We start from the raw sequence: 21,992 nt of genomic DNA, 5'->3' as shown, positions 1-21,992 counted from the left end.
TCTGGGAGTAATTTGGGAGACACAGCAAAACTTGCACCCCAGAGTTCTGAAGGAGATAGCTGAAGAGATAGTGGAGGCATTAGTGGCTATCTTTCAGGAATCACTAGAGTCAGGGAGGGTCCCAGAGGGCTAGAATCTCGCTAATGTAACCCCCCTGTTTAAGAAGGGAGTGAGGCAAAAGACTGGAAATTACAGGCCGATTAGCCTGAACTCGGTCTTTGATAAGATTTTAGAGTCCATTATTAAGGATGAGATTTCAGAATACTTGGAAGTTCATGGTAAAATCGGTCAAAGTCAGCATGGTTTCATCAAGGGGAGGTCATGCCTGACAAATCTGCTAGAATTCTTTGAGGAGGTAACGAGTAGGTTAGACAAAGGAGAGCCAATAGATGTTATCTACTTGGATTTCCAGAAGGCCTTTGACAAGATGCCGCACAGGAGGCTGCTCAGTAAGATAAGAGCCCATGGTGTTAGAGGCAAGTTACTAGCATGGATAGAAGATTGGCTGTCTGGCAGGAGGCAGAGAGGGGGGATAAGGGGGTCCTTCTCAGCATGGCGTCCGGTGACTAGTGGAGTTCCGCAGGGGTCAGTGTTGGGACCACAACTTTTCACTTTATACATTAATGATTTAAATGAAAGAACTGAGGGCATTCTGGCTAAGTTTGCAGATGGTACAAAGATAGGTGGAGGGACAGGTAGTATTGAGGAGGCGGGGAGGATTTGGACAGCTTAGGAGAATGGCCAAAGAAGTGGTAGATGGAATACAGCATGGGGAAGTGTGAGGTCATACACTTTGGTAGGAAGAATAGAGGCATAGACTATTTTGTAAATGGGGAGAGAATTCAGAAGTCTGGAGTGCAAAGGGACTTGGGAGTCCTAGTCCAGGATTCTCTTAAGGTTAACTTGCAGGTTGAGTCAGTAGTTAGGAAGGCAAATGCAATGTTGGCATTTATTTCGAGAGGACTGGAATATAAAAGCAGGAATGTGCTGCTGAGGCTTTATAAGGCTCTGGTCAGACCACATTTAGAATATTGTGAGCAATTTTGGGCCCCGTATCTCAGAAAGGATGTGCTGGCCCTGGAGAGGGTCCAGAGGAGGTTCACGAGAACGATCCCAGGAATGAAAGGCTTAACATATGAGGAACGTTTGAGGACTCTGGGTCTATACTCGATGGAGTTTAGAAGGATGAGGGGGGGGATCTGATTGAAACTTACAGAATACGGAAAGGCCTAGATAGAGTGGACGTGGGGAAGATATTTCCATTGGTAGGAGAGACTAGGACCCGAGGGCACAGCCTCAGAGTAAAGGGAAGACCTTTCAGAACAGAGATGAGGAGAAACTTCTTTAGCCAGAGAGTGGTGAATCTATGGAATTCATTGCCACAGAAGGCTGTGGAGGCCAGGTCATTGAGTGTATTTAAGACCGAGATAGATAGGTTCTTGATTGGTAAGGGGATCAGAGGTTACGGGGAGAAGGCAGGAGAATGGGGTTAAGAAACTTATCAGCCATGATTGAATGGTGGAGCAGACTCGATGAGCCGAATGGCCTAATTTCTGCTCCTATGTCTTATGGTCTTATGGTGTGTCTACGTGTTGGGTGTGTGCGTTCATTCAGAGATTGTGCACAGTCTGTCTGTTGGGCGTGTCTGTGTTTTAGCAATGTGCTACTTGAAAGGGAGGTGGAAGCAGATTTCATCGTGATTTTCAAAAAGGAATTGGGTAAATATTTGATAAGGAAAAGTTTGCAGGGCTCTGTGGAAAGAGCAGGATTTATTTTTATCCTTTCACTGGTAAGGCCCATTTGCTGCCCACCCCGAACTACCCTAGAGAAAGTGATGGTGAGCCACCTTCTTGAACTGAATGACTTGCTGTGCCAATGCAGAGGGCAGCTAACAGTCAACCACATTGCTGTGGATCTGGAGTCAGAGCAGGTAAGGACATCCGATTTCCTTCTGTAAAGGACATTAATGAACCAGATGCGTTTTTATGACAAATATCATGGCCACCATTGCTGAGACTAGTTTTACATACCAGGTATATTAATTGAATTTAAATTACACCAGCTGCCATTTGAAACCAGGGCCTCTGGATTACTAAATCCGGACATTACCACTATACCACCCAACATCCCCCCAAACACCATCAGTAAGTTGGACAGTTGATGAAGTATTCGGAAGAGGCACAATGGGCCGAGTGGCCACATTCTGTGCCCATTGTTTCAATGATGCTAATTATAATAAGTCTCCTGTTTCACCCTCACAGTGGGCCGAGTTTGTGCTGTTTGCCTGCCTTCTGTTTGCTGTCTGCATCATTTTCTCCATCATGGCTTACTTCTACAAATACGTGGATTCAGAGGAACTGGTCAAAAAAGATTTGGACAAAGAAGAGGACATCCCTCCACCCTACACAGATATCATCCTCAACACAGTCAACAAGCAGACAAAGATGTAGCGCATCGTTCCCCTGCTGATTAGCTTCTTTAAATTCCTGCTTCCAGTATTAGTTATTGAAAGTATCCCGTCGTCAACATAGATTTTCCCTGGGGTCTTTAATCAGGAGTGGATTCAGAGTGATGCGTAAATTATTTTTCTTATTTTGAATGTGACCAAGAATGTGGGGGAGTTTGGGGGTTGGGGGGGTGGGGGGGGGGTGGTGGCGGGTGGCGTGGGGGGCGGTGGTATTCAAAGAATTTATTCCACTGGTGGGCCACCCTGGCAAGGCCGACTTTCAAAATGAAATTGGATGGGCACTTGCGGGTTTAACCCTTTGGGGAACTATTGACAGGGACGCTCACAGCGTCTCTTCCAATAAGGGATTAATAGCTAACAATTGTCCCTCCATTTGGTGGGTACTGCGTTCACTATCTCGCGCCAGACGTATCTAAACCAGAATGGCCGCAGTTCCATTCCAAACTCTGTTGAGTGGCACAGAATCCATGGAAACATACTGCACAGGCAGAGGCCATTCATCCCATCGTGCTTGTGCTGGATCTTTCCCAGAACAATCGCGTTTAGATAAGGTAGACTAAGAAAACAAAAACAGAAAATGCTGGAAAAACAGCACCTGTGGAGAGAAAAGCAGGGTTAACGTTTCGAGTCCGTATGACTCTTCTTCAGAGCTAAAGAGGAGTAAGAATGTGATGAAATTTATATTGTTTAAGGGGGGGTGGAGCAGGTGAAGCTGGGTAGAAGGTCAACAACAGGTGGAGACGAAGGAGAAAGATGTCATGGACAAAAGGACAAAGAGGTGTTAATGGTTGTGGTAAGGGCTAAAGGAGGTGCTGATGGTGGCATTAAAGTAAGAAATCATAATGTGATAATAGCAGGACAAGGGTAAGCACTCTGAAAATAACTACATGAACAAGTGACAGGTGGCCCACTAGGAGGGTGGGGGGCGGGGGGGGTGAGGCAAAATGATGGGAAAAAAAGATCAAAAATAGGATAAAAGGTGGGGATAAAACAATTAATAAAAATGAAAATAAATAAAAATAAGGGGGTAAAAAATAACTTAAAGAATAAAAATGAATATCGAAAAAAGGAGATTAAAAAAAAGGTGTGAGGATGGAAGAGAGACCTCATGGTCTGAAGTTGTTGAACTCTATGTTAAGTCCGATGTTAAGACTAAGAAAAGCTGTTCCCATTAGCTGATGGTACAAAGACAAGGGGCTCACAGATTTAAGATCTTGGGCAAGAGATTCAGGGGTGGGAGGGAATGTGAGGAGAAACTGTTTTACGCGGCCAGTGGTAATGACCTACAGCTCGCTGCCTATGAGGGCGGTGGAAGTGGAGACGATCGATGATTTCAAAATGAAATTGGATGGGCACTTGAGAGAAATAAACTTGCAGGGTTATGGGGATTGAGTGGGGGAATTGCTCTGCTGAGGGATAGCATGGGCTGAATGGCCTCCTTCTGTGCCGTAATGCTCTATGGCTCTATCCTTAGACCTTCACCCCTGCTTTTTCTCCATAACCATATAAGTGCTGCATCCTCAAGTTCCTGTCCAACTTCCTTTTAAAATTATTCATGGAACCAGCTCCCGACATCTTTTCAGGTAGAGCATTCTTGATCCCAACTGCTCAGTAACCAAAAAATTTCTCCTCATCTCCCCTCTAGATATTTTTGCAATAATTGATGACCTCTTGTGTTTGACTCACTCATTAGTGTAGATTGACTTCAGCAGAGACAAGAATAGAGAATTGTTGTGTTCTTCTGTTTAGCACAAATTAACAATTATACAATAAAGATTGATTAAAACAATAAGGCTGATTCTTTGTTTGACAGTAGGGTTATATACAGACAGAGGTAACTGGGAGGCTATGTAGACACATCTAATCTCTAGAACCGCTACACTGTTCTGTCTACAGTGGACATGGGATTATACATCACGTCCTGTATTGTGGTGGATAATGATGGGCAGCAGTTTAAGGTATGCTCCCTTGAAGGTACATGTACATCACAACAGGAAGGGGGAAGTGGGCAAAGGAAAATTGGTTAAGGTTCCCACTTCAGATTATTATCTGGCTGCTGACAATTATATCAATGTAAACATCACTAGGTAGAATGTCGTCTGGTGGATGGAGGGGTCTCCACTGTTAATCCACTGAGAGGTTGATGGAAATTCTGTGCCAGATGCTGAAGTTACAAGGGGAGAACAGGAGACCACCTTCTCTCCGTCCCTGGGGAAATGACTGACACTCATAATGATTGATTAGTGTTGCCTCCCTGTCAAATAGCTTGCTGACAATTAGAGTCCTACATGGAAATACAGCAAGCAATCAGGAAGGCAAATGGTTTGTTAGCTTTTGTTACAGAGGGATTGGAGTAGAAGAGCAAAGGAGCTTGGCCTAAATAGCCAAGTGGTTATGGTACTGGGCTTGTAACCCCAAGATCAAGAGTTCAAATCTCACAACGGCAAACTATGAAACAATGTAACTTCATTTGAATAGGAACAGATGGAAACATGTTTGTACTCAAAAGAGTTACAAGAGCAAAGGAATCTCACAACAATTATACAGGTGAGGCCACACCTGGAGTATTTTGTGCAGTTTTGGTATAAGGAAGGATGTACTTGCCCTAAAGTAAGTCCTGGGTTGAGGAGTTCATCCTACAGCAGGGATTGAGTAGACTGGGGCTTGTATTCCCTGGAGTTTAGAAGAACGAGGGGTAATCATATTGAAACATATAAAATTCTTAAGGGGCTTGACAGGGTAGCTACTGAGAAAATGTTTCCCCTGTCTGGGGAATCTAGTCTCAGGTCACAGTCTCAGGATAAGGTGCCAGCCATTAAAATTGGATTACATAGGATATACGGCAAAGAAACAAACCATACTGGCGTTTATGCCACACGCAAGCCTCCTCCCATCGCTCCTCCCAACTATCATTGTAACCCTCTAGTCCCTTCTCCTTCATGTGCTTGACTAGTTTTCCCTTAATTGCATCCATACTGATTGCTTCAACCATTTCCTGTGGTAGCGAGTTCCACATTCTCACCAACCTCTGGGTTTCTTCTGAATTTAGGACTGAGATGAGGGGAAATTTCTTCACTCAGAGGGTTATGAATCTTTGGAATTCTGTACCCCAGAGGGCTGTGGATGCTCAGTCATTGAGTATGTTCAAGGCTGGTCAATTTATTTTTGGATACTAATGGAAATAAGGGACATGGAGGGTAGCGTGGGAAGGTAGAGTTGAGAAAATGATCTTGTTGAATGGTGGAACAGTCTCGAAAGGCTGAGTGGCCTAATCCTGCTCCTGTTGTTTATCCTCACGCTTGACAAAGACACGAGAGGGCAAGCTGGCCCCCACTCTCTGACTGTGGAACATCATCCTGGTTAGAGTCCGTCAGACAATGAAGGAGGTGGGAAACGGCTACAGGAAACATGTTTGTACATCTTTTAAAATCATAAACAGGCACTTACCAAAGAGACATCACTGATTGTGAAGTTCAGAACTATGTTCAACCATTTGAAAAGAGGAATAAACAACCATTGAACTTCTACAAATAAATATTTATACCCAAGGGAGAAACCTGAACTCCATTTTCTAAAGAATTGGCTATTTATGAGCACACTGTGTATTTTCAAATGTCTACCTACTGTGTAACTAATGTATTAGCATCATGTTGAAATTGTGAAATAAAATTGTAGCTGGGCTTGAATTTGTGTCTAGCTTTCACTCAGTTCTCGCTGTCTTTTATATGCAATAGATCCTGTGTTTGATTAAATGCATGTTAGAGATTGATTAGAAAAGTCCTAGGAACTTGTCCCCCCCACCCCCACCTACCATTCCCTCAACTCCACTCCCAGTGACACAGTCAGTAAATGCCTTTCCCAGTGGAGCAGTGAACCACACCATACCATACCAGAATGTCCCAAGTTTGATTTCCAGGCTCATTTGAGACATTACAAAGGATCACATAGGGTATACATCCCAGAAACAGTCCATTCAACCCAACTGGTCCAAGCCATCATTTGTACTCCTCTCAAGTCTCCTACTATCTTTCCTCATCTAAATCTATCATTGTAACCCTCTATTCCCTTCTCCCTCATACGCTTGTCTAGTTTCTCCTTAAATGCATCTATACCAACCGTTTCAATCACTCCCTGATAGTGAATTCCACATTCTCACCACCATTTGGGTAAAGAAGTTTCTATTGAATTTCTTGGTGACTGTCTTATATTGAGAGCCTCTAGTTATGCTCTTCCCCATAAATGCAAACACCATCCCTGTACCCTCTCTTATCAAAACCTATCAGTTTTAAAGAGCTCTTTAGGTCACCCATCAGCCTTCATTTTCAAGGGAAAAGGAATTGAGCGTATCAATTCTTCCCTGATATGTATCAGCACACATTTCTGGCGCCATCCTTATAAATCTTATACAGTCATAGAATTGTTATAGCACAGAAGGAGGCCATTCAGCCGGTCATGTCCATGCTGGCCCTCTGCAAGAGCAATTCACCCCCGTCTTTTCTCCTTAGCCCTAAACATTTTTCTTCTTCAGGCAATGATCCAATTCTCTTTCAAAAACCACAACTGAACCTGCCTCTTCCACAGTCTGAGGCAGTGCATTCCAGATTCTAAACACTCACTGGTAAAAAGGTTTTTCCTCATATCGCCATTTCTTCTTCTGCCTATCCCCTTAAATCCGTGCCCTTTGGTCCTTGATTTTTTCACCAATGGGAACAGTTTCTCCCTACCCATGCTGTCCAGACCCCTCATGATTGCAGACACCTCTATTAAATCTCTTCTCAACCTTCTCTTGTCTGAGGGGAACAGTCCCTACTTCTCCAATCTCTCTGTCTAACTGAAGTTCATCATCCTTGGAACGATTCTTGTGAATCTTCTCTGTACTCTCTCTAATGCAATCACATCCTTCCTAAAGTGCTGTGCTTAGGATGCAATACTCCAGGTGAGGCCAAGCCAGTGTTTTCTACAGGTTTCACGTAACTTGCTGGCATTTTTACTCCATGCCCCTATTTATGAAGCCTAGGATCCTGCATGCTTTTTTTAACCACAATCTCATCCTGTCCTGCCACCTTCAAAGATTTGTACACATGTAACCCCAGGTCCTTCCACTCCTGCTACCCCTTTAGAATTGTACCCTTTATTTTATATCATCTCTCCATGTTCTTCCTACTAAAATGAATCACTTCACACTTCTCTGCATTAGATTTCATTTGCCACTTGTCCACCCATTCCACCAACCTATCCTTGTCCTTTTGATGTTCTACACTATTTCTCCTCGCAGTTCACAATGCTTCTGAGTTTCACATCATCAGCAAAATTTGAAATTTTGCCCTCTAAGCGAAAGTATAGTTCATTAATATATATCAAGAAGAGCAGGTGTCCTAAACAGCAGTCCCTAGGAAATCCCATTGTAAACCTTCCTCCAGTCTGAAAAACAGTATGTCCACCATTGCTCTCTGTCTCCTATTGTTCAGGCAATTTTGTATCCACATTGCTACTGTCGCTTTTATTCCATGAGCAATAATTTTTCTCATAAGTCTGTTGTGTGGCACTATATCAAATGCCTTTTGGAAGTCCATACACACCACATCAACTTTGTTACCCTCATCAACCCTCCCCGTTACCTCATCACCCTCATAGTGATAGAGTTTCCTCCTCTGTCACAATGGGCTGGGTAGCATCTGCTTCCTTGGTAAAGACAGATGCAAAGTATTCATTTAACACCTCACCCATGCTCCCTGCCTCCATGTGTAAATCCCCATTTTGGTCCCTAATCAGCCCTACTCCTCCTTTTACCACTGTTTTACTATTTTTGTGCCTATAGGAGACATTGGGACTTCCTTTTATGTTGGCTGCCAGTCTTTTCTCATAATCCATCTTTGCTTCTCTCATTTGCTTTTTCACTGCTCTGAACCTTCTGTATTCAGTTTGATTCTCAATTGTATGTTGTACCTGAAACCTTCACTTTTTCTTCTTTATCTTAATTTCTATTGCCTTATTCATCCAGGGAGCTCCTGATTTGTTTACCCTACCTTTCCCTTTTGAGGGAATATACCTTGACTGTGCCCAAACCATTTCTTCTTTGAAGGTCGCCCATTGTTCAGCTACTGTTTTTCCTGTCAACCTTTGGTTCCAGTCTATCCAGCCCAGCTCCGTTCTTGCCCCATTGAAGTCAGGTCTTCCCTAGTTACTTATTCTTACCCTGGTTTCCCATTGCCCTTTTCTACCTTCATCCTAAACCTTATGATATAATGATCACTGTCTCCTAAATGCTCCCCTCACTGACACTTGATCTAATTGGTCCACCTCATTTCCAAGAACCAGGCCTAGCAATGCCTCCTTTCTTGTTGGACTGGACACATACTGCTGTAGAACATTCTCCTGAACACATTCTAGAAACTCTTGCCCCTCTCTGCCTTTTACACCACAATTTCCTCTCCCTTCCAATGGAGGCACATTGACTCCTGCCTCTGCTTGTGTCTTGATCGGACCTTGACAAATGCCTAAGTGCAAGGTAACTGAGAAAACTCAGTGCCCATCATTCTGAACCCCAATAATGATTCAGTCTCGGGTTTGGATTTAAGATCCTGGTCCTCAAATACAGTTTTCCTCAGTCAACTGAAGGCTGCGCTGGCACACTGAGATTGATGATAAATTTCATCATCTATGTCTGCCTTTGTTGAGAGGAGGCTCCCAAGATACATGAAATGGTTCTGCATTTTCCAGGATCTCACTCTTGATCTTAATCGATGGGGGGAGGTGTTTTACTGTCGGAGCTGGTTGGAAGAGGGTCATAGTTGTCCGGATGTGTAGTGAAAGGTCCATTTACTCATGTGCTTCAGAGAAGGAGTCCACTGCTCCACTCGGGACTCAGTTGTTGTAGGAGTCTACCAGGAGGAGAGTAGAAATGCTTTAGAGATGTCCTGAAAGCATCCCTGAAGAGGTCAAACATCCCCGCCAGCTCATGGGAGTCCCTGGCTTGTGATCAAACAAAATGGAGAAGGCTCATCCTGGAAGGTACCGAACACACCGAGAGACTTCATCAGGAACACGCAGAGGCGAAGTCGACGCATCAGAAGTAGCGCACAAGCCTCCAAACAACCCATCAACCCGACCCTTCAAGCAGTGCCTGCCCTGTATGGGGCAGAGTCCGCAGATCACGCAATGGGCTTATCAGCCATCTCAGAACCCATCGAGCTGGAGTGGAAGCGAGTCACCCTCAAATCCAAGGGACTGCCTAAGAGAGAAGAACAAGAATGATTCAGTGCCCTCAGGAAAGTTGAGGAGAAAACTGGAGGAGAGAGGTAAGAGTGAAGCTAAAACGTGGAACTCGAATGGAGGAAAAAGGGGAAATTTGGAATGAAGCCCAAACCTTTGAAAATTCCAGGGTGGTGAATGAATTCCATGTATTTTCCTGTAATATTTTGAAGATGTGACCGGGAATTCTACTGGAGCTGATCCTTTTGGGGGGGTGGGGCAAGGGGACTGGGTGGGTGGAGGGTGCCCAGGCAATTTCCTGCAAAGCAACGGTGAAGAAAATCCCAGCCTGGATTTTTACAACACAATTATTGACCAGGATCTTGCTGGAATAACAACAATTAGCACATTGCCGACACTTGGGGTTATTAATGGCCAAATCAGACAGCAAGTTTGAATCAAGAAAAGATACACAATAAGTTATAAATCTCCGGAACATGCGCCTCTCTTTATGCTGCTCCACCATTAGCAATGCACAAACAGCACTTCAACCTCAACCTTCTGTTATTTTTAAGATGCCTGTTGTACTCACATGTTAATTTTCCATTAAACCTGCTGCAGAATGTTAGGGCCAGCAATTAACAGCGTAAGTACTTTTTGAACCAGGTGATAACTGTAAATGCAATACTAATTCATCTTTCTAGCCGAGAAAGGGAACAGCTGAAACTGTTCAGTCTCATTCCTGGAGGTAGTAAATCCTTCTTCCAATTTTCAAAAATTTTAATTTTAAGATGCTTCATTCTCTTTCTTAATTTCCCTTCCCGACTTTCTCTCTCTCTCTCTTAATCCAACCTTTCTTTCCCTCTCTGAAGCTGAATTCGCCCTATTTCAGCGATCTTCTGTTTCTTCCCCAATTCGTAAATCTCCATGGTCAAGTAAATAGGTTATTGCCCCCATGGTTCTCAAAGGTCCCAGATGCCACGTTGCACTTTCCACACCATTATCAACTCACCCTTTCAGCAAGTTACAGGGTAAATGATCTTTGAACTGAAAGGGTCCAGGAAAAAGTCGAATTAAAAGGGCAAGATGACCTGCACTGGGGATTTCTGGGGTATTATCTTTGCTTTTGGCAAGTATTCTAGGCAGGGGTAATTGGAAATGCTGCAGGCACTTTTTACACACTGAGATCTCACAAAAAGCAATAAGTTTAGAAATGTAAAAACAGAAAATGCTGGAGGCACTCAGCAGCTCAGGACAGCATCAGGTGAAAGGGAAATAGAGTGATCACCTTCAGTCGGAATGACTGTTTTGGGGCATTGGTTGAGACAGGATTGTTGAAGAGGGCACCAGGGGAACCTCCTTGCTCGTGCTCAAAGAGCACCATGGGTAAGTGCTCTTGCCTTCAAAACAGATTGTCATTGGTCCAAGCCCCAACTCCAGAACTTGAGCCCATACTCTCGGCTGAAGACACAATGCAGTCTTGAAGGGGTGCTGCAGTCTTCAAGGTGTTGCTAATGGATAAAATATTAAACCAGCCCCCTCTGTCAGCCAAGGTGCATGTAAAAAAATCCCACAGCACCATTTGAAGAAAAACAGGAGGCTCTTTCCTAGTATCTTGGCCAACACCCTTCCTTTAGTCTATACCACCAGGTGAACAGAATAACAATTTATTGCATTTGCTGTTTGTGGGATACCCATCGGTGTGCAAAAAGCTGGCGTCAGTAACATGGACCACAAAGCTATTGGACTGTCGCAAAAAGCCAACCGGTTCACTGATGTCCCTTAGGGAAGGGAATCTGTCATCTTTACCTGTTCCACCTACATGCGACTCCAGTCCTACAGCAAAGTGGTTGATTACCCTCTGAAGTGTCACTGAGTTGACAACTGGGGATGGGCAATAAGTGGCGGCCTTACCATTGATGCCCACAGCCCAAGAATGAGTGATAGAGAAAAGAATTGGCTGTGTCAGTTCCCTTAACAACACTGGTCAGACTTAAAGACAGGTTCAGAGTTTAATGACTCATTCTTCATAGCAATGCCACAGCCCTTGAGTGCTGCTCTGTGTTAGGAACTAGAGATAGCTTTAAGTAAGTTATATTTGTATTTGCGCATGTTAGGAATGAGTTTTAGCTTTAGGTTTATGTTTAATTTGTGTTTCTGTACTTGTGTGATAAGAAAGGGGGGCGAACTTGAGTTTTAGTTTCATTTCAAAAGTTGCCTGCAAGTCTGAAGGCTTTGCTTGTTGGTATACCTGCATTTTTAATGAGGTTTTATGACTCTTGAAGTAGAAAACTGGGCTGTTGCCTAGCAACAGGGGGCCCGCTGACACAGAGAGAAACAGAACAGCAGTTTCTTTTAGCTCAGCTGGGGACAGGAACTAGGAGAAGCTAGAAAGGAGGGAGCTGCAAGAATCAGATTTCCTCAAAGAACAGAAGGAGAATCCCAAGAAGACCTTCTGGTCAAAGGAAACGAACAGGAATCTAGAAAAGGTCCTGTTAAGTGAAGTTAAGAGTGAGGAGCAGAGGAAGGTTCCAAGTTTAAAGACAGAAAGCTGCAGAATGCAGGCTTAAAGCAAAATAGGCTTGCAAGAAGCCAGAAGATCCGAGGAGACAGCCAAAGTTTGGTGACTCCTTACTATGAACATGTGAAGCATAGGTGTTCTGTTGGCATGGCTGGCTTTCTGAGAGAGAGTGCATGGAAGGAAGCTTGAATGCATGTGATGATCCAGGGGAGAGGAACATCAGAAGGAGAGTTCAAAACCCTGGACATGGAATCTTTATGGAAGGCATCTGAGAGAAAGCGTTGTTTGGGAGAAGATTCCAAAGCGAATTCTTCAAGACTGGAGATTGGAAACTCTCATGTGAAAGACAGAGTTCAGTGAGACCGGTTGGCTCACAGTGTGACAAGTGTCTGGGAGGAGTTGATGATGGATCCATAGCATCTGTCTGGGGTGGCATCTGTCACTTGGTTTCAGAGTGTAGTATGTCTGATCACAGGTCATCTGTTGGTTTACATGGGCCGTGTACTTATTGTGAACATGGCAGTATAAGGTAGCTTTTGTAACTTGTGTTGTCCTTACAAATCTGTATATATTTGTAAAGGTACAGGTGTGGGTGAAGGAGTATTGTAATATAGTGCCTGTTTTCTTGTTTAATAAATGTTTTATTCTTTTGTTAAAAGTTCATCAGCTGACTCCTGTGACTGTTGAGTAGCCACCCCCCCCCCACATTTCTAAACAAAAAAAATAAAAGTTAGGATCTATCAAGCGGAGTTCCGTCCTGGGATCTGAATTGTCCAATAGTAACATCAGCTGGGATCATATCAACTGGATTTTCAGTCTGGATTGTGAACTCAAGTCCGTGGAACAGTCCCTGAGCTCATGGTGGAGGGTGGCATGGGGTGAAATTGGTCTTCGACAATAGCGCAAGACAAGCAATAGCAAGTAGAGAAGTTGTCTTACACCATGCCCAATTTTCACATGCCAGGTGTGAAACGGTCCGTTGACTCACCATTACCCCTTTCACATCATCACCAAAGACCAATTTTGTACCCTACAACTCTCTAACACTGGGCCACAGGTGCCATAAAATGAGGCACCTGACAGCTGACAATAACACCGTAAATCCCAACATATAAGATGACCCTATCTTTCCAGCCCCAAAAATCATGTTTTGCATAAACTCGCATATAAGTTGACCCCCTTTTCAGCCATGGCATCGAACACTTACATTAGTAGTCAGCCTCAGTTTTTCACCACAAAGATGCCCGTTTAACTTACAAGTACCTTATAACCGGGCAAAAGGGATCAGATAATATGGCTGTGTTGTGAAGATGTGCGGGAGCTTAAGACACGTCCACTTTTTGCATTGGATACTGTTGACATTTCAAAAGGGCGACCACCCATAACGATGCTGATGGTTCACTTTTATACCCAGCGTATGAGTCGACCTCTGTTTTGGGGGGGATTTTTCGAGGCTTCAAAGGTCAACTTCTACGTCAACATCTACAGTAGTTCTGGTATTAACACAGGCAAGGCACATATCTCTACAGAATTGTGTTATGTACAGGACAGCATGTTTAAATTAAACAGGTGGATCCATTATAAAGTCTGGTCTTTGTGTTTCTCACATCATGCCAGCTTTCTTTCAGGCACTTATACCTTAATCCAATGGTGTTGCCTGTCATAGCCATCACTGGAAAATGATAGGGATGATATTTCCAGATTATAACTTGTTCATTTATTCTAGGCATGTGAGCATTGCCAGCATTTATTGCCCATCACTAGTTGCCCTGTCCAGCTAAGTGGCTTGCTAGGCCATTTCAGAGGGCAGTTAAGAGTCGACCACATTGCTGTGGATTTGAACTCACATGTAGGCTGACCAGGTAAGGGTGACAGATTTCCCTCCTCTAAAGGACATTAGCCAACCAGATGGGCTTTTACAACAATTGATGATAGCTTCATGGTCACCATTACTGAGACTAGCTTTATAATTACAGATTCATTCACTGAATTCAAACTCCAACAGCTGCCATGGTGGGATTGGAACCTATGAGCATCAGTCTGGGCATCTGGGTTACAAGCCCAGTGACATTACCACTTCGCCACCATCTCACCCACATTGCTGTAGGTCTAGCATCACATGCAGGATAGAGTGGGTAATGATGGCAGATTTCTTTCTCCAAAAGACATTGGTGAACCAGTTAGGTTTTTAACAACAACCCAACAATTCCCTAGCCACTTATACTGATACCCTCCTTTTGTTTCTATGACTGAATTTAAATTCTCAAACAGCCTTGGTGGGATTCACATTCTAATGTCTAGTAGCTAGGCCTCTGGTTTACTAATTTAGTGCTCTAATGACTTGTAAATTAGAGATGGGGATGGAGTCACTGGCACATGTCAAGTCCATTGATATTCACTGAGCAGACTCAGAAATGCAACATCTTCAGCTGCTTCATCGATGGTTTAGACATTTTTGGTCCTGCAGTTTAACTGAAAGAAGCTATCCTGTTTCCTTTTTGACTGTGGCTTTGCTAATTTGTGACTTGCTTCCAGCAATCAGAGAGAGACATTTTACCTGCAAGCACAGGGATGCCTAGTTGATGTTCTTCACACCTGTGACCTTCACAGCACACATTAGTACCAGGACAGAACACCAAACTGGCACACAGAACTAGGGTTGAAGTTGGCTAGTTAACTTCTTTTCTTGTGTATTCCTGGAAGGGAGAAAACAAACTTGTCTTTCGCCCAGATCTGCTTTCTTTTCAACTCACCTCATGTCCACAGCCTGGGATATAATTCACAGGAGATGGTTTATGCTAAGATGGTTATCAGCCTTCATTATCTCCGCAACCATAGGAGGTTACAGTTCAGCTTTTGCATTGCATCTTTTCCTTTGAAGTGCTCCTGTCTGAAGTAGGCCGTGTCACACTTTTAGGTGCAACATTCTGTTCTCTCTGAACTAGTTGGTCAAGTGTAATCCATATAGGAATTTTCCAGCAAGTGGTTACCTTACAGTCTCAGCCAACTTTTACTAGTAGGTCCTTCTTTAAAAAAACACATGTTACTTCAAAGTCCAATATGTCCATAAGTAATTTGGGGTATGGTCCACTGTCACGACACGAGGAAGGAAAAAGCTGAAGAGAAATCAGAAAGATTGATTATGTGGAGGAGAATACAGACCCTCTGTTAAAGGCAAGGCATAATGTCTGGCAGTTCAGATCTTGCCTCAGTGATGTAATGGAAGAAAATGATCTCTTTAATTCAAATGTTAGGGGAAATTTTTTGATTAACCTCGTGCCGCAACCTCAATGATGGCTCCAGGATGGTTGGAAGACCTGACCCATACTCAGCTGACACGCATGGCCCCTTTCAGTCAATGCCTTCAATGTGTCACCAATGAACCACATCATATTCTCCATGGGGTGTGGTAGACACAGTGCTGTTAAGAAGGCTGGCGTCTAATATTTAACCATATTGCTAAATTTTACATGAATATGGTATAAAGGGTAAATAACTGCCCTTCTCTTTTAAGTGTCAATAAGGTTGCAAAGGCCATTCCAATCCCATTATGTTCTCAACCTCCTCCAATCCCATTTCTCCTCCATTGCTGAACGAGCCTCTAAGAAGTTTGATTTCTACTTTTCTGCTGAATGTTTCTTGTCTCTCTCAAAGTCCATCCAAGATTTGATACCTTCCATCACCAAAGTATCTGATACCTGACGAGTGACCCTTTTACACAATTGATTGGTTCTTTCTCTTATCTTGCGAGATTAGTAATGACCAGGAAATCTACTTAGTCCATTCATCGTGGGTAAACCTACAGTGCCTGAATCATGGAGTCCAGCTGGCTCATGACTCTCCCTCTCTACCCAGATCTGTTTCAAGTCACACTAGGGTAGTCATCATTCTCTCCTCTCTTGTTCCTCCAAAATTAAGTATTTAAAGAGAGTCTATCAAATCCTCATTCTTTCAGTGGTGTTGCCTGACTACAAAAATAAATCTCTCTTGTACAGAATACAAACCGGAAGAGAATTGGAGGTGACGGGGTGTCACCATGGACTCGATGGGCTAAATGGTCTCCTTCTGTGCTGTAATGACTCCATGGGCAGAATCTTGTTGCAGCAGTGAGCGTCCCGAGATTGGGGCAGGGAGGGGCAGGGAGTGAGCAGGACTTCCACTTGGAGGTGGGACAGCTAGCCATGAGCAATCACACGGTGGCCAGCCAATTAGCTGTGCACAGTCAAAGGGCGTGGCTAATTGTGTAGAAAGGGCGGGCAGGAAGTCACTGACCCCATCATTACCTAGTGGGGTCGAAGATCCAGGCATCATATTTAAACTGCACCCAGACAGGCATCCAGTCCCTGCAAGCCCAGCAGGATCATTCTGGTTGTCTCAGAGGTGGATGTTGAACTTGAACTGCTGGTACCCTCCTGACCTGCCACTGTGGACCCCTGGGCACCCCAGATGACAGACAAGCCCTGACTTCCCTGGACAGCTGCCACCCAAGCTCAATGCCCACAGCTCAACCTCCTTTCCCCTGGTCCAACAAAGTTCCCTAGGCAAGAAAAGCAGCTCCTACTCATCCCAAACCCATCAGGAAGACTACCCCGCCTGCTGCACACCACCTTTAACCAGTCACGAATCTAAGTCATGTGTTTCTTCTTTGCTGTCAGCTTAATCACAAAGGTACAACTTAATCTGGTGTCCATATGTGTAATGAGTATGCGGGTCATGATAATAGGTTCCCGCTGTTTGCCGTCAGGAACCACAGTCCACCTTTAATCTGCCACCAACATATGTCCCAACTTCCCTTCGACAGCACCTTCCAAACCCGCAACATCACCTACCTAGAAGGACAAGGGTAGCAGATGCATGGGAACACCACCATCTGCAAGTTCCTCTCTAAGTTACACACCATCCCGTGGGAAGCTTGCATTTCGTCTCCGGCACAGTAAGTGTCCCCCATCTCATTTCCCGTTCCTGGGAGCTTCACTATATTCCATCCTATGACTCTATGATCCTATACAAAGAAATAAGGAAGGAAAAATGAGTTAACTGATCTCCATGATGAGTAGACCGTTGGTCCTGGTGCAGCTGAGATTAACTGAAATTGCCTGCAAGACGATAGAGATGTTTTTCCATTAGTATAACGTAGATTGAAGGCAGTTAATATGGCAGAATTTGACCAGAAACTGAACCGGACCAGCCATATAAATACTGGGGCTACAAGAGCAGGTCAGAGGCTGGGAATTCAGAGGTGAATAACTCACCTCACAACTCCTCATCTGTCCACCATCTACAAAGCACAAATCAGCAGCTTGATGCAATACTCTCCACTTTCCTGGATGAGTGCATCTCCGACAACACTCAAGAATCTTGACACTATCCAGAACAATGCAGCCCGTTTGATTGGCACCCCCATCCACAAACATTCACTCCCTCCACTACTGATGCATAGTGATTGCAGTGTATACCATCTACAAAATGCTCTGCAGCAACTCACCAAGGCTCCTTCGACAGCACCTTCCAAACCTGCAACCTCTACCACCTAGAAGGACAAGGGCAGCAGGTGCATGGGAACACCACCACCTGGAAATTCCCCTCCAAGCCACACACCACCCTGACTTGGAACTATATCACCATTCCTTCCCTGCCGCTGGGTCAAGATCCTGGAACTCCCTCCCTAACTGCACTGTGGGTGTACCTACACCACATGGACTGCAGCAGTTCAATAAGGCAGCTCACCGCCACCTTCTCATGGGCAATTAGGGATGGGCAATAAATGGTGGCCTAGCCAGTGACACCCACATCCCATAGATGAATAAATTTAAAGAAATTGCTTTAAACTGTTTGCCCACAAATCCTGTCTTTTCCTCTCAATCCCAGTCCAGAAATGGAGCACAAAAATCAAGGCTGACACCCCAGTGCTGCACTGAGGGAGTGCTGCACTATCTGAGGAGATATCAAACCGAGGTCCCATCTGCCCTCTCAGGTGGTCATTAAAGATCTCACAGCTGTAAAGCGCCGCGGGGCATCCTGTGGTCGTGAAAGGTGTTATAAAAAATGCTATTCATTCTTTCCTTTTAATGACACTGATAACATTGGAGGGGATGAATTCGGGGCCAAAAAAACATTGTACTGTAAGGATAGGTAGATGCAGATGGATAAATAAATAAGCTTGTTGAGAGTATGAACTGCAATGGTTCTTATGCAGGCTTTTAAAACACAGGCTTTTGATCACAGCAGGGGGCAGTGTAAGAGCGGGAATTAGCTCTTAATAAGAAAAGGTAATAGGTTTTTTTTAACTATAAAGCTTAACATCAAAGGTTTGTACAGCAAAATTATGGCTTGGGAAAAGCAACAATATGACATGAGGTCCCTCACTCATGCCTAGCATTCCAGAGACCCAAAGCTCATAAAACTCTTAACACAGTTTGAATTCAGCAGGGACTGGGCCACAAAAAGAATATAGCATAAAAAGAGGTACAATCTTTCATTCACTAGGGACTGTCTCCTATCTTCTTGATCAGGAAACATGAATAGCCTTGGATAAGCGATTATCCGTAAGGTGTTCCCTGTGCAGGGCTAACTGCATACTATTCGTTAAACAGTTTTAAGGCGATTGTTTTGAATCAAGGATAAACGAATTTAGTTCTCAGACAGATTATTGTGTCTAGCTTTTTGAATCTGTTATAAGGGTAAGGAAGGAATTATTCCAACAGTCTCTCCCTCCCCCCAACGATTTACCGGCCAATTTCCTGACCTTTTGAAATGCTGAATTTCATTAGAACCCCAGCTTGGGGCACAATGTTTACCAGATCTGTGCCACTGAGATCCTGGTCCCTAAAATGGCAGCAGCAGCAGGTGGGTAATGGACACACTCAACATGTAATGCCCACACTCATCCCGCCACCTGCCTGTGGTGTGGCAAAGGTTGACATCACAGTAGATGACTCCAGGTTGGCGAAAACAACAGAATGAACAAGCGCTTCCATACCTGATTGACATCGACACCTCTGCAGGAGCGTTAACCTACATGTGAATATGTGGTGTGAACAGGATCAAGCTCAGCCTTGAAGCTTCCTTCCAGGTTTGGATCCCTTATCAACCAACACTCGCAACATCTGCTCTCTCATGTGGATGTAAGAGATCTCCTGGAACCATTTCAAAGAAGAGTTCTCCCTGGTTTCCTAACTAATAGTTATCCCTCAGTCAACCTCACTAAAACAGACCAGCCTTTATCACGTTGCTATTTGTGGGAGCTTGCTGTGTGTCAACTGGCTGCTGCACTTCTTCTATTGCCACAGTGACTATACTTCAAAAAGTGCCTCGCATTGGCTGCAAAGAACTTTGGGATGTCCTGAAGTCATGAGGTATAGAATCACAGAACAATAAAGAACAGCAGGAGGCCATTCAGCCCATTAACTCTTCTCCAGCTCTTTTGAACAACAATCCAGATCGGCCCACTCCACCGCTCTTTCCCCATATCCCTGCAATTTTTTTTTCTCCTTCCAGTATTTATTGAATTCTCTTTTGAAAGCTACTATTGAATCTGTTTCCAACACCCGATAAATGAAAGTGTATATAGGCAGTCGCCTGGTAGTGCAGAACTTGAATATCACCAAGAAAGGAGACATGTTGCCAAAGCTTCATCTAGCACTCATCAGGACTGATCAGCATGTTCCTTCAGATGTCGGTAATAGCCAGGTTGTTTGTAATAGCCAGGTTGAGCAATATAAAACCAGCCTACGCTTGCAAATCCCAAAATTAAAAAGTCCACTGTTAGATGTGATTCTGTGATTGGGCAACACTTGCTGAACAATCCTGAGTGCACTAATAGCTATACTAACAACAATTTAAGATCATCAGGGGAGCTCATAATGTGGCTTATTAACGCTCGGCAGAAGTGACATGCATTCCTACACAGGGACCCATTCTCTGCAAACAAAAGGAATTGGTTCAAGCCTTGCGCTCTTTTTGAATTACCTGGGATCTAGGGGAGCCTATAGTTCCTCATCTATTTCTTCAATCAGAGTTGACTTACCAACCCTTTCCTCCTGCAGTATAAATTGTTGTTTGAAATTTGGCATACTTGTGTTTGCCCTGACAAGGGCAAGACAAAAAGCTTTGGCAGCATGACTCTCTTTTCAGCAATATTCAAATATGTAGATGCAAGTCTTTCTTTCACTGAACCCATTGGTGAAGAACATCCATTTAGGCAGCATCTAGAACTGCAGGTCTTCAGTGATGGCGCTGAGGAAGAGGTGGAAAAAGGGCAAACTAAACTGAAAACTGAACCGAGTTCCCGTTTAAAAATTAACTAGTGGGGAGCCTCAGCTGGTGGTTCCAGTAGAATTGGCAAGAAACCAACTAGGGTAGATTTAGCACCTGCCTAAAGTAAATCTCACTGAGTCAGGGCAGGCTGCACATCTTACTCAATAAAGTCAACCACAATCCCTGCTGTCCGCCAACCACTCGTTATTCTTAAGTGGAAGAGATCTTTCTTTCTGCCTGTGCAGGAGGCCTGATGATTCATAGAGACGTGCTGACAGATGATTTTATCTACTTGTCAGTCAACATTAAGATCTCTAAATTCCAGCTGTGCTCCTGAGCAGACTTCCAATGTACTCTGCAAGTAGCAACAGCATTACATTTGTTTTCTTGCACCACACTTTGGCTCTTGTGGTTTTAATGATGCTGGAAGGTCTCTCTCTCCCAGTCTACTTTGTTGAAGCGCCTCCTTCAAACATCTAGAACTACGAATTAATCATTACCAGCTTAATTCTTAACCAGTTCTTAGGATTGATTTGCCATAAATCAGTACATTTAAAATCTACTGGAAACTCTCTCTCTCTCTCTTCCTCTCTCCTCTCACACACACTGTTAAGTGCCCTAAAAGAAATAAGATGGAGTGATAAGTTGATTCTTGTAGTTGTCAACCCAAAACCAAAAAAGCTGCCCCTAATCTGGCATTGAGTTAAAACTTGCACGCCTAAATACCATAAGATATTTAAACAGTAGAAAATGTCAGACTCAAGCAGTTAAGGAAGAAATTCTGTGACTGAAGTCCATCGCAACTTGTTTTATTCTCTATCTGTTCTAAGCTATCCTTGAACCCAAGGTGCTACAGTGTGACCAATGACTGAGAAAAGGACATTTGGCCTATCAGCTGCTCCTTTCACAGACTACATGTCCAGACTACATCTCCTTTCACATAAATTCATTTTATCCTCTGAGCGAAGGTTCTTTATAAACACTTCCTTGTCCGAGAAACGCACCAGATTCCTCACACTTTCAGTCTTGAATCCTGCTCTAGTCTACCCAGACAATGTGCCCTCAGTGAGGTTGGTGATCCAAAACCCAGTATTACATTAAAAGATTGGCTGTCATTTTTGGGGATGTGCTGGAAAGGTAATTGTCCAACATAGTGCCTTATGTACATTCCCTCTTCATGTGAAATACAAGGTGCTTGTTAAAGACCCTTCCTACCTTTCACCAAGCTGAAAAGGGCAACTGACTTGTAAGGAAGAAACTGAAAATTTTCAGCCAATTAAAATCAAAAAGGCAAAGCTGGCAAAATGTTCTCAGTGTAGAAACTTCAGCACAGAAAGACACAATTATCTGTGTGTCTCTGCTGCCATTAGCTCCATGAGACAGCCACTTACTCCATTTTACCCATAACCGGAATACCTTAACTTTTTTTAAGTATGTATCTAATTCTTTCTTAAATCCACTGATTCATGTGGCCTCCACATCCACCTTTTCTAATGCATCGTTCACTCTAATTTCCTGCGTTTGGCAAATATTTTCTAACCGCGACTTTAATTCTTC

The 21,992-nt window shown here is 43.8% G+C and overlaps 1 protein-coding gene across 1 annotated transcript in view; it reads left to right on the top strand.

The window, feature by feature from the left end:
• The window catches only part of slc15a2 (solute carrier family 15 member 2), a 107,028-nt gene extending 104,578 nt beyond the window's left edge, over positions 1-2,450 (top strand). The window contains exon 23 of the mRNA XM_041201225.1: positions 2,262-2,450. Coding sequence (XP_041057159.1) covers positions 2,262-2,450 — 189 coding nt within the window. The remainder of the gene's footprint in view (positions 1-2,261) is intronic.
• The last annotated feature ends 19,542 nt before the right edge of the window (positions 2,451-21,992 follow it).

This window comes from Carcharodon carcharias, chromosome 12, assembly GCF_017639515.1.
Source record: "Carcharodon carcharias isolate sCarCar2 chromosome 12, sCarCar2.pri, whole genome shotgun sequence".
Classification (NCBI taxonomy): Eukaryota; Metazoa; Chordata; class Chondrichthyes; order Lamniformes; family Lamnidae; genus Carcharodon; species Carcharodon carcharias.
The sequence above is the reverse complement of the archived record's forward strand: the minus strand, read 5'-3'. Positions and strand labels throughout refer to the sequence as shown.